This window comes from Chanodichthys erythropterus, chromosome 12, assembly GCF_024489055.1.
Source record: "Chanodichthys erythropterus isolate Z2021 chromosome 12, ASM2448905v1, whole genome shotgun sequence".
NCBI lineage: Eukaryota > Metazoa > Chordata > Actinopteri > Cypriniformes > Xenocyprididae > Chanodichthys > Chanodichthys erythropterus.
In genome coordinates, this window is record NC_090232.1 from 41863514 (window position 1) to 41876759 (window position 13246).

General features: G+C 39.3%; 1 protein-coding gene across 2 annotated transcripts; it reads left to right on the forward strand.

The window, feature by feature from the left end:
- The first annotated feature begins 529 nt into the window (after nt 1-529).
- etaa1a (ETAA1 activator of ATR kinase a) lies at nt 530-8795 on the forward strand. 2 transcript variants are annotated; one of them, XM_067404614.1, is made up of 6 exons: nt 530-802; nt 2012-2146; nt 2223-2296; nt 2382-2491; nt 5903-7500; nt 7994-8795. In XM_067404614.1, the coding sequence occupies exons 1-6, from the start codon at nt 670-672 to the stop codon at nt 8128-8130; spliced, it is 2187 nt and encodes a 728-aa protein (XP_067260715.1). In that variant the 5' UTR covers nt 530-669; the 3' UTR covers nt 8131-8795. The 2 variants fall into 2 exon arrangements, with proteins under 2 accessions (XP_067260715.1, XP_067260716.1); XM_067404615.1 differs by having other exon boundaries at nt 8009-8795.
- The last annotated feature ends 4451 nt before the right edge of the window (nt 8796-13246 follow it).

The window sequence follows — 13246 nt, forward strand, 5'->3', positions numbered from 1 at the left end:
GAACTCAAATCGTACCGGTTTCATGGAATGACTCAGTTACCATGTGAATTCTGCATGGAGAAGACCCCATGAATTCCTATTTAAATGACTGGATTTCGACTGAAAATCGACAAACAAAATGTGTACTATATTCCTTGAACCATATTATTTGCAGGAAGATTTATTCATTCTTCCTATTATTTATTAGTTATTACTGATGTTGATGAAAACCCCTTTCTCATGAAAATCACTGGGAAACTGCATGTCTTGGCTCATTACTTGAATAGGTTACTCATTTTATTTGTCATTGTTTTGTTAAGAAAACGAAATGTTTTCAACTAAGTTACATATCACGTGAAACAACCAGACTTATAAGCAACATTTAATAAACAATTAGTCTTTAGTAGATTTTTTCAGCTATTTAATTCTGTCATTGCACAGCTATGTTGTTGTTATTTGTTGTTAATAAAGATAGTATGCGTCGCTGTTGCGCAGCAGTTACGCACATCGGATGTTCTCGAGCACATTTCCGCAATGAATCCTGGGAGGAACTGCGTCTTTGGCGGAATGTTTGAACAATTTTTTTTTATTCACATCACACCAGGCTCATGATGGGAATGAAAATCAGAAATAATATAACACCAGTTCGGTGATATATTGCGCTGTGGACATTCGGGATAATCCACCAACATGGAGGGCAGAGGCAGTCAGGAGCGTGAGCAAACTGAAATCGCCAAACTGACGCAGATGAAGTCGAAAGTAAACAGACTGAGACGGAGCCCGAGAGCAGCGACACTAAACCCCGGGCAGATCCGAAACACAGGTGCCAAACCTCCCGAAAAACAGACACCAATGTGCTTCGTGGCTTTATATCATATGTAACTGATTCCTGAAATGCGCAAAGCTTTTTCTATGAATGTTAGGCTATATTCTTTACCGTTGAGTCATAACGTTACCTGTTTAATTTTCTAACTTAAAATTTTGAATTTGTGTTGTAATTTAATACACTTTTTAATAAAATAGTAGACCAAAGTGCTCTGGTCAAGTGGAGCTCTCAACTTGATGATTTAAGTTACATTATGTCTTTGGACATTTTTATCAAATAGGCCTATGATGTGGGCATGAAAAATATAAGAAAACTCCCACATATAAAAGCACTATAAAGTTTTTATTTTTTGCATTGGGTGATTAAAATGCACTGCAAACCCATCAGATGCAGCCATGTTTCTTTATTAAAGGTGCAATATGTCATATTTTTGCAGTAAAATATTCAAAAACCACTAGGCTAGTGTTATATATTTTGTTCACTTGAGTACTTACAATATCCCAAATGTTTCCAACTATTTGTAAATCGTGAGAAAATTGCAATTTTAACCAAGGCTCCGGGACGTGTGAGGAGTCGCCTGTCAATTGCGTCATTCCCGCGTTACCCTCGGTTTCCGGTTTTATTTTGTAGAAACCATGGAAACACCAAAGACCATCATACAATACCTTTTTGAAATTAATTGCATGGCATTTATCAAGCCATCCAGCATTTAATGTGATATTCTAAAATCGATCTATCTAACTGCAGTGTGCAACAGTGTCTCACAGCAGCCGCCGAGCGAACACACAGAGTAACATTATTACATAATTTTCAACACACTCAAATGTATCTAATATGATAAACAGAGCTGTGTTACCTCATACTCATGACCGGAAAAGCGGAAGCGACTGTGGCATAATAAAAGTCCCGCTGCTCGTGAGGTGTGTGTTGCGCAATTGCTCCAGCGGCCTCGTTCTGCTCCCACAACACTCGGTGCTGCTCTGCTTCATACTATAGTGACATTAATAATCGCATCCATGAACATGATTTCTTCCTGAGTCCTATCCCGATTATTTTCCACCGTCTGTTGAGATGGAGACCACATGTCCCAAGATTCTGCGCTCAAACTTGGCGTCATCAAGCTACGCCTTTGTTTTGAATAGGCTTCTAGCGGACAGAATTCTTACATACTGCACCTTTTAATGCATGTGTTTTTGTATTTTATAGCAGAGTTCAAGACGCCGACACGTCCAGCAAGAGGCCAGTTCAGAAGACTGATAGCTGATGATTCCCCCAGCAACGATCCTGATTCTCATCAGGACATTATATGGGATACGACATCTCCATCACCCATTCGACATGGTAATAATGTCTATTAGAATTGTGCATCTCTTTAAACATGCAGGATCAAAGCATGACAGAAGTGTGTTTATTTCAGGTCGTGGACAAAGGAGAACCGCAAATGTCAGAACGGTGGATATATCGGACATTGCCAATCGGATCGCTCCAAAGGTTTGCTCGAGGAGCATGAACTGCCACAGTGCTTGTGTTTTCAGTTCAACATGTCTCTAGTGTATTATCATTTCTTTGTTTATAGAATGGAAGACTAGAAGAAGCGGACTCGTCTTTACTGCAGTGGATTGGAGATAGTGCCATTCCCTGCACACCAGAAGTACGGCAAGCCAAAGTCAAGCCCGTGCAGACAAAGTAAGCTGTAGGAGTGGGAATCTTTAGGCACGTTCGCACCATTAGATTCTGGCAGTGTCATAAAATTTGACGTACAGTCCTGCAGTGTGACTTCTGCTATGACAAGTGTCAAATCAAAAACCAATAGGAGAGCAGAACCTGATGACACAATTAGTGAGATAACAACAAACCACCACTTGCTCCATACACATCGTCTTTGTTTTTTCCTTTTCAAAAGAAGCCGTAATCCAAATGAGCGCTAGAGCATGTTTACATTCACACCAGTACACCGATAACTCACAAAAATCTGCTTATTGAACTAACCCATTGTCCTGTTTACATACAAACCAATAACCTGACAACTTAAGTAAACCGCGTTTACAAGACTTTATTAATAAATGAGGTTATTTCCCGGTAGTGACTCAAAATGTAATAATTTATGTATCTGACGCAGAGTATTTCATTTGTTATGTTGGTTGTGATTTTAAATAAAGCATAAATACCTGAAGAAAAGTATTGCAACATGTCAGCAGGAAACTTATGGCTTGCATATTATCCTCTAATGCAGTTACAGATGCAGCATTTTCACTGTACTAGTTACTTCTGCTGCATAAGATGAGGGCACTTTTATCATTTTTTGGGTCAAGAAAGAGTCTGAGTTTGCTATTATATTTCCATGCTCGCTTTGTCTGGATGCACTTAAAGGCCCACTGAAGAGTGTTGAAACGCAGCATTATTCAATGTGTTGACGTAATTTCAACTGAAACAGGATGACTGCGATATTTCGAACAGCCCCGCCCCTTTTTTTAAACAGCCAATAGCGTTTAATTTATGTTACAGCTCGGCCAGAGCCGTTAGACTCTGTAAAACCTCAGTTTCCTTCTAATCTCTAACCGTTTCTCCTCATAATGTCCTTTATATCGCTTATATACAGCATTCTGTGCAGAATTCAAATGGGTCCGATACCTTTTGTGGTCTGAGCCGACTCGCGCATATGATCCACTCTGTGCTCTCGTGTCTCTGGAGCGGAGCAGACTGCTCGCGTTGCGGCGGTTCACGTGACACTAACGCGAAAACGGACTTCATTCGCGTCAAAGGAAAGCATATTTACACTGTCTGAATCGTTCCCTATCCTATTCTCTATAGTGCACTATGTGCCAATCACCATGTAGAAACTAGTAAATGTGTGAACAAATGAATGATTTCAGCCGAGGCTTCAGCGTCTGTTAGAGGGGGGTCTTCAGATTCTAGAGAGCATTTGATTGGACAGAAGATTTGACGAGAAACTGAAGTGCGATGTGATGTCATGAAAATCCGTGATCCATTTTAGTGGAAGTGAGAGACTTTAAGTTTTGAATGCTTATATCTCCTAAATGCGAATTTTGTAATTGTTTTGGAACACACCAGCTTATTCAAAACCTTAAGTTTAACATATTCATAGAAAACTTAAATTTTGATTCCATGTGGACTTTAAAGGGATAGTTCACCCAAAAATGAAAATTTGATGTTTATCTGCTTACCCCCAGGGCATCCAAGATGTAGGTGACTTTATTTCTTCAGTTGAACACAAATGATGGTTTTTAACTGCAACCGCTGCCGTCTGTCAGTCAAATAATAGCAGTGATTGGGAACTTGAACAGTAAGAGTCGAAAAAACTTCCATAGACAAATCCAAATAAAACCCTGCGGCTCGTGACGGCACATTGATGTCCTAAGACACGAAACGATCGGTTTGTGCGAGAAACCGAACAGTATTTATATAATTTTTTACCTCTAATACACCACTATGTCCAACTCCGTTCAGCTTCCGGCTAGTGAGGTCTGATCGCGCTCTGACAACGGAAGTGATGTCTCGCGCTCATTGAAGTATATGGGCGAGACATCACTTCCGTCACCAGAATGTGTTTTTTGAACTCACTAGCAGGAAGCTGAACGGAGTTGGACATAGTGGTGTATTAGAGGTAAAAATTATATAAATAATGTTCGGTTTCTCGCACAAACCGATCGTTTCGTCTCTTAGGTCATTAATGTGTCGTCACGAGCCGCAGGTTTAATTTTGATTTGTCTAAGCAAGTTTTATTTACTGTTATAGTTGAAGTTCCCATCTACTGCTATTATTTGACTGACAGACGGCAGCGGTTGCAGTTAAAAAAATCATAATTTGCGTTCGACTGAAGAAATAAAGTCATCTACATCTTGGATGCACTGGGGGTAAGCAGATAAACATCAAATTTTCATTTTTGGGTGAACTATCCCTTTAAATCTTCAGTAATCTGCAGCACTTCAATAAGCCAACAGAAAACAGGTTAATGCATTTACATGCTGGGCGAAATCGTTGTAAGGGGCAAAAATCTACCTGTGATGATTGGTTTATGCTTAAGTCGTTTATGACCTTTACTCCGATAAAGGAAAACGGGTTAACAAGTTTGATTGCGTGCATTGCCGGGATATTAATCATAATCGGGTTAAGAACGTGCATGTAAACGCACTAATTGTTTTTGTTTGCTAGCCACAATTTCCATCCCTTGTGTAATGCAGCTCACATCACTGAACGTGTCAAGGATTGATGATATAAAACTCCTGATGAGTCTTCTCGCATGTGTCTATTTTTAATGCATATTTACTGTCGTACAGTATGACATTAATGACAGCTGAGATCCCACAGTGTGACATGACAGGGATCATGTTCGTAAAGCCTGACAAGCAACAGTCGTAAAAGACTAATATAAATCATACAGGTGCACCCGACTTAATGGTGCGTCTCAATCACTGATCACGGAGTCAGCCAGGAATGTTCCTGAAAAATCCCACAGTGCACTGCAAAAACGAGAGCATCGATGCTCACTATGCTCCCTTACTGGGAATCACGTCACATTTCATGAAACATAAAACGCATGAGCCAACTCAATAAATATAATGACACGTAATAGAAGATTTTAAAAGACAAACTCTTTTTTTTTTTTTTTTTTTTATTATGTCAGCATAAACACACATCGCTATATGATATGACACTAAGATATAAAATGATATATAAAATATGTGATATATCACAGAAACTGTATAATCTAGTTAATCTTGCTGTAAATCCAATGGAAAAATTGTTTATATATTAAATAACTATGTGGTAATGCATATCTTTTGAATTATATGGTGATTTGATTAGTTTACAAATTAAACATTTTATTATATTATATAATTTTCTCTTTTTATTTGGAACTTAATGGGCAATCCGAAAGATCTAACTATTTGTGACCGGCACAAACCGCTTCTGATTGTCAAATACTATAATGCAGCAAATTGCAATGATGTTACTACATTATATACATCAACTACCCATTTACAGTAAATAGCACAGAAAAGTGAGGGTGTATCATATTTATGCATTTAGTCATCGTCCATATTCATCTAAATTCTGCTGTTTTGTATGTCGCAGACAGAGCACTGTAGAAGATCTAATGCGGCTGGCGAAGCGCTTTGACTTCAACATGAGGCAAGATGAAGCTCAAGAACAGAGCTCGGATGCACCAGGTTCAGTACATGCCGTGAAGCAAGAGTCGCCACGTGGCGATCGATTCACAACAGCTCACAACGGTTCTGCCGTAAAGAGTGCTGCTCTAGAACCCAATGAGAACCCTGTTGATGAAAGAGGGCTTAATCAGGAGATGGACGATGACCTTGATTTCCTTTTCGATGGGCCGACTCAGCAGCTCAGCGGGCGTCTCAGTCAGGCGTCGAGTTTTCATACTCAGGATGTCTCTGAGAGAAATGTTCTGAAAGCCTGTGATTCACAAAGAGGTTCTTTGTTTGGTACGAAAGCAAACGGTGACAGTAAACAAGTTAAGAATGCTGATGATTTTGATGACGATTGGAACAGCGACGGTTTACTTGATGACTCTTTGCTGTTGGAGATGACGCAAAACCCAGATCTGTTTGCTGCGCCGCAGCACAGTTCAACACAAATACAAACTCACAAGAATCAAACTGCCTTAAGTGAAATGGCAAACAAACCACAAGAAGCTAAAAATGATGTTAAATTTGGCACATTTCAAGGGCAAAAGATGAAAAGCAAACAAACTTTTCAGCTGGACTCTCAGATAGAGGCAAAGCCTTGTGGAGTGTTGCCTAGAATTGGAAATCACATGGAAAATAATTGCACAAATAAGGTTTTTCCCATGAGTAAAGCTTTGCCAGTTGCTCCAAATTGCTTTAATGCCAGTCAGAACCAGCAATATCAGCACAAAACGCAAGTACGACAGGATCAGGTTATTCAAAAGTCATCTGAACTCAACATTGTTTCTTCAACACGCCATTTCCATTCAAACACCAAAGAGATGCTGCCGTCCACCGGCCTCAGCACTTCTCTTCATTCGAAGCCACCTAGCACGCACCAAAATCCAAACTCTGGAGGTGTTAAACAAAGAGAAGAGGATGCCGTTACAGGCCAAGATGGCTTCGGTGATGTTTTAGATGAAGACCTGGACTCCTTTTTTGCATCTGATGACATCTGGGATGACGGAGTCGAGGACGATGATCTGTTTTGTGAGGCGTGTGATAATCTCGAGGAGTTATCTGGGAACGCTGAAACCCCAGGCTCAAACGGCCAACACAACACCACAAAAGCACCACAAAACAAACTGTATGAAATGGCCAGTCAGCAAACGGCATTTGCTCATCCTTATCCACCCAAAAGGCCGGCTGCTAATGTTTCCATGTCCAGTGCAAACACATCAGTGTCTCTGTACAGGCAGAAAGCTCATGCTGCGAGTTCTGGGCCTACAGGACTCGGCTCTAATGTGTCATGTGACGCAATGAGACCATCTGGCCCCTCAAGTAATGGACCGTATAAATTTAAACAGGTGAGCAGCTCCTCTGTAGTGGGACATGGGACCTGTGCTGCTGCTGCCCCCACACAGCAGGGTCACGAGAGGGGCGTGCTGGCTGTCCTCCAATCAGATGTGAGAATATCAGACAGTCACCAGTTCAAAAAGCCATACACGGACTCGTTCAAGTCTGCGCCGGTCCTTGCCAAAGGTACAGTAAATATTTGTTTTATTGTGATAGCAAGTAGTATTTAGGGGTATGTTATCTCTATTTTTAATTATTAAAAATGTCTAAGTAGTAAAATACTGTTTAAAAAAAATTCTAGGTAGACAATCAAGAATATCTTTTCACAAAATGAGCAAAAGGAAAAGATGTAATATAAGTCTCAAGTATCCCCAGATTGTGTCTGTAAAATTTCAGTTCAAAATACCCCATGGATTATTTATTATAGGATGTTTTATAAAACCATTTTGGTGGCAGCAAAAACACGCTATTTTCGTGTGTGTCTCTTTAAATGCTGAGCTGCTGCTGCTCCCCACCTCCTTTTCAGAAGAGGGCAGAGCCTTTTGTGAATGTACGGAAATAATATTTACTTATTTAATATTAATTTAACCAAAAAACCTTGTTGGTGTTATATTTACTAACTATCTGACTTAAATCAATGTTTCTGAAATATATTGTCTAATTTCAAACTCTTATTCAGTGTGTGTTTCTGTAGATGTGTGTAAGTCTGGAGCCGTGAAGTGCAGTGATGCTGAGATCGAGAGGAAGAAGCAGCAGGCTATGGAGAGGCGGAGACTCAAGATGCTGACCAATCAGAACCTCAGAGCTCCTGTTTGATTCCACGTTACTTTGGAGATGTACAACAAAACAGGCCTGTAGGGTTCTATGTCTATATAAAGAGTTACTGTCTGCATCACAACTGTTCCTGTTTTACACAACAAATCTTTGCAGTTTCATGGATCTAATTTTCCTGCATCATGCCGCTTGTTTGTGGACAAGCTGTTATCAAAACTCTGTAGGAACAATGGCTTTCGTTGCTTTAAGGGCCATTCTTATGTGTAGAACATTTGACTGCTCAGAAAATTAAACGCTGATCTAAGGTCAGTGTTTAGCCATCAATGTGTTTTGGGCATCAGAACAGCTCCTAGATCAACACTTTTGTTTTTTTTTGATAAACTCATATGATGTTCTCAATAGATCCCCATTGGTTATTGCTAGAAAATCAGGAGTAGCTGCCTTTTTCACTTCAGTCACTTTTATGCACATTTTAAGTAAATTGTATAATAAATATTTTCCTTCAGTCTTTATTTTAACAATTTTATTTTCACAATGCTTAAAGCACTCTTGTTCAGTTTATAATGAAGAAGAAATTTTAAAAATGTTGGTTGGTTGATTTTATTGTTGTTGTCAATTTGAGTGTTAAAATAAGAAGCCCAGAATAATAAAGTGACTTCAAGTAAGTGATTTATTACAGTATTTATTGAGTTGAAGCTGTCATTGTAATCAAGCCAATATTAAATCATTTTTAAAAATACTGTATTCATCTACATGCATAGTTATACGAGTCACATCAAGAGCAGCAGATTGATATGGCCGCACTGACAATTATTCATAATGCATTTATTTCAGATTCCCACAGTCATGAAACATTCATTTTTGATAATTTGATACTGGTCAAGTCATAGAAAAGTAATGGATGCGATTAATAGAAATAATTTGCTTGAGTTGGTTCTTCTAATTATTCATTAAACAAATGAGATTTTAAAGAGTTAGTTCACCCAAAAATGAAAATTATAAAACAATTAGTTCCAGTCCTTGATTCTGATTGGTCAGTAGCTGTGTAAATTAGACTTTTTCCAGCAGAAGGAAGGCTTTTAGTGATTTTACTTCATAAAAGTTCCATCTGTATATACGTATATTTGCTTTAATATTTGTATATATGGAATAACCGCTTTAGCCCTGTGAAGCCATGGTTTACACTGAATTTATAACAGCTAAGTGGGTTTTAGGCAGCTCCGCTCCACGTCATGCTTAACAATGCCCCTGAGCTGTTCTAAATTCACTGTAAACCACAGCTTCTTGGGGCTTATTGCTTTATTCTGTCATTAATTCCTCACCTTCATGTCCTTCCAAACCCATAAGATATGATAGACTGCAACGTTATTACCACTTTCAAGGCCCAGAAAGGTACTAAAGACATCGTTAAAATAGTCCATGTGACTACAGTGGTTCAACCCTAATGTTAGGAAGCGACAAGAATATTTTTTGTGTGCAAAAAAACAACAAAAATAATGACTTTAGTACTGAAAATTTCATCAAAAATATCTTCATTTGTGTTCTGAAGATGAACAAAGGTCTTATGGGTGTGGAACGACATTAGGGTGAGTGATTAATGACAGAATTTTCATTTTGGGGTGAACTAAAAACCTTTTAAATGATTTTTAAACATCCTTATCCTGTTTTTTGCATTTTCAGATTGCCTATCTGACCAATACCATGTACTCAAGTACAAACTTGCAGGGAAACAGATGTAAGAGTGTGTAAGGCCTCTCGGTTGGGCTGTTTCTCACCATTAGCTCTCTGACACCTGTATGACGCCGCTGTCCTCGGACACCTGCCACACACATGAGTGCTCCTGAAAGTCGAGTCTTGTTATCAGCCTGCCGGTGTGTAACTGTAGCTAGCGCACAGAACTATGAAAAGCCCCCGCGGGCCGGGGATGCGGTTTCACCTGACCAGCCGAGCGTCCAGGCACTTACCTGGACCGTGTGTTGACTGAACTCTGATGAGGACAGCATGAATGGAGCGTTCTGGTGAGCTTCATGTCGTACATGCAGAGATTAGTGTGTGTTTTGATATGGGGCTGACCTGAGGATTACATAGCTGAAGTCAAAGGTCTACATCTATGCTTCATTAACCACTAGTTCCCTAACAAGTACACACATTAGGTTGATGTGACTGCTGTTAAAGCTGAAAAATGTCTCCATTTACACCAGTTCGGTAGGATTTTTGATCGTGTCTGGTGTAAAGTGAGCTTTAGAATCACATCATCATGGAAAACCTGGAAATTGTACAATTATGATTTCCAAGACTGACAAAAAGTAACAATGATTTACATCTTTTTTTTTTTTTAAATGTCTGACTGGAGAATTGTGATTTGTGAGTGTTATCTTTCCCAAATGACTGGAAATAGTCATTTCTCAGAAAGTCTGAGAACTCTGATGACAGTATTTTCTTTTATTTATAATAAGTCTATCCTCTACATATTAAGAGCTTTATATTTTTATATATATTAATATTTAAATATATTAAATTAATATATATTTTTATATATATTAATATTTAAATATATTAAATTAATATAATACCAGTATAACTTGTTTTATGTTTAACATTACAGAAATTAATCATCTTTATTCATATATTATTTATTTAACATATAGGTTAATTACAAAACAGGACAGGAATTTCTTCAAATATGAAAGAATGAATTAAGTTCTAGTGTGTATATATATATATATATTATGAGCACTGAAAGGTGAAGTGAATAATACTGATTATCTCTTCATCATGGCACCTTTTAGTGTGTGGAATATATTGGGCAGCAAGTGAACATTTTGTCCTCAAAGTTGATGTTAGAAGCAGGAAAAATGGGCAAGTGTAAGGATTTGAGTGAGTTTGACAAGGACCAAATTGTGATGGCTAGAAGACTATATCAGAGCGTCTCCAAAACTGCAGCTCTTGTGGGGTGTTCCCGGTCTGCAGTGGTCAGTATCTATCAAAAGTGGTCCGAGTAAGGAACAGTGGTGAACCGGCGACAGGGTCATGGGCGGCCAAGGCTCATTGATGCACGTGGGGAGCGAAGGCTGGCCTGTGTGGTTCGATCCAACAGACGAGCTACTGTAGCTCAAACTGCTCAAGAAGTTCATGCTGGTTCTGATAGAAAGGTGTCAGAATACACAGTGCATCAGTTTGTTGCGTATGGAGCTGAATAGCTGCAGACCAGTCAGGGTGCCCATGCTGACCCTGTCCACCGCCGAAAGAGCCAACAGAGAGCATCAGAACTGGACCACGGAGCAATGGAAGAAGGTGGCCTGGTCTGATGAATCACATTTTCTTTTACATCACGTGGATGGCCCTGTGCGTCACTTACCTGGGGAACACATGGCACCAGGATGCACTATGGGAAGAAGGCAAGCCGGCAGAGGCAGTGTGATGCTTTGTGCAATGGTCCGCTGGGAAAACTTGGATCCTGCCATCCATGTGGATGTTACTTTGACACGTACCACCTACCTAAGCATTGTTGCAGACCATGTACAGCCTTTCATGGAAACAGTATTCCCTGGTGGCTGTGGCCTCTTTCAGCAGGATAATGGTCCCTGCCTCAAAGCAAAAATGGTTCAGGAATGGTTTGAGGAGCACAACAACGAGACTGAGGTGTTGATTGGCCTCCAAATTCCCCAGATCTCAATCCAATCGAGCATCTGTGGGATGTGCTGAACAAACAAGTCCGATCCATAGAGGCTCCACCTCACAACTTACAGGACTTAAAGGTGCCCTAGAATTAAAAATTTAATTTACCTCGGCATAGTTAAATAACAAGAGTTCAGTACATGGAAATGACATACAGTGAGTCTCAAACTCCATTGTTTCCTCCTTCTTATATAAATCTCATTTGTTTAAAAGACCTCCGAAGAACAGGCGAATCTCAACATAACACTGACTGTTACGTAACAGTCGGGATCATTAATATGTACGCCCCCAATATTTGCATATGCCAGCTCATGTTCAAGGCATTAGACAAGGGCAGCCAGTATTAACATCAGGATCTGTGCACAGCTGAATCAACAGACTAGGTAAGCAAGCAAGGACAATAGCGAAAAATGGCAGATGGAGCAATAATAACTGACATGATCCATGATAACATGATATTTTTAGTGATATCTGTAAACTGTCTTTCAAAATGTTTCATTAGCATGTTGCTAATGTACTGTTAAATGTGGTTAAAGTTACCATCGTTTCTTACTGTATTCACGGAGACCAGAGCCATGTCGTTATTTTGTAACCGATATTACATCCAAATAAATACAATAGTCACATAATCCGATGTATGCATGCAGCGTGCATGACGAACACTTTGTAAAGATCCATTTTGAGGGTTATATTAGCTGTGTGAACTTTGTTTATGCAGTGATAGAGTCGAGAGCTCGGGAGGGGGTGGGGAGCGCACGATTTAAAGGGGCTGCAGCCTGAATCGGCGTATTTCTAATTATGCCCCAAAATAGGCAGTTAAAAAAATGAATAATAAAAAATCTATGGGGTATTTTGAGCTGAAACTTCACAGACACATTCAGGGGACACCTTAGACTTATATTACATCTTGTAAAAAAACGTTCGATGGCACCTTTAAAGGATCTGCTGCTAACATCTTGGTGAAGATACTACAACACACCTTCAGGGGTCTAGAGGAGTCCATGCCTTGATGGGTCAGAGCTGCAAAAGAAGGACCAACACAATATTAAGAAGGTGGTCATACGCCACACATCTTTCCAGCACAGGCAATAAACAAAGTGCGAATAGAAATTAAGTCAATAAATTCAAGTCAGTTATGTTTATTAAGGAATTATAAATTGTTTTCTAGTCATGTAAAAGTTATGGACCTTTTTATAATGATTATGCATTTTTCTAGTCACACTCTCATAAATATTGCTTTTCTGTAGGGCAGAATATGCTTGAAATGTCAGGTTAGTGAATAAGGATGAGTCGGTTCATTACAAAGCAAGATCAGCTTGACTCAGAACGGTTCATAGTGAATCAATCTGTATGCATCATGAACGTCTTTAAAAACAACTTGGAAATTGACTGGTCAAATTTGTGTGAAAACACAGGAATATTTGTAAATTCTGTGTAAGAGACTGCACCATTTATCCCCGTATTACATTTTGTTGCTCCA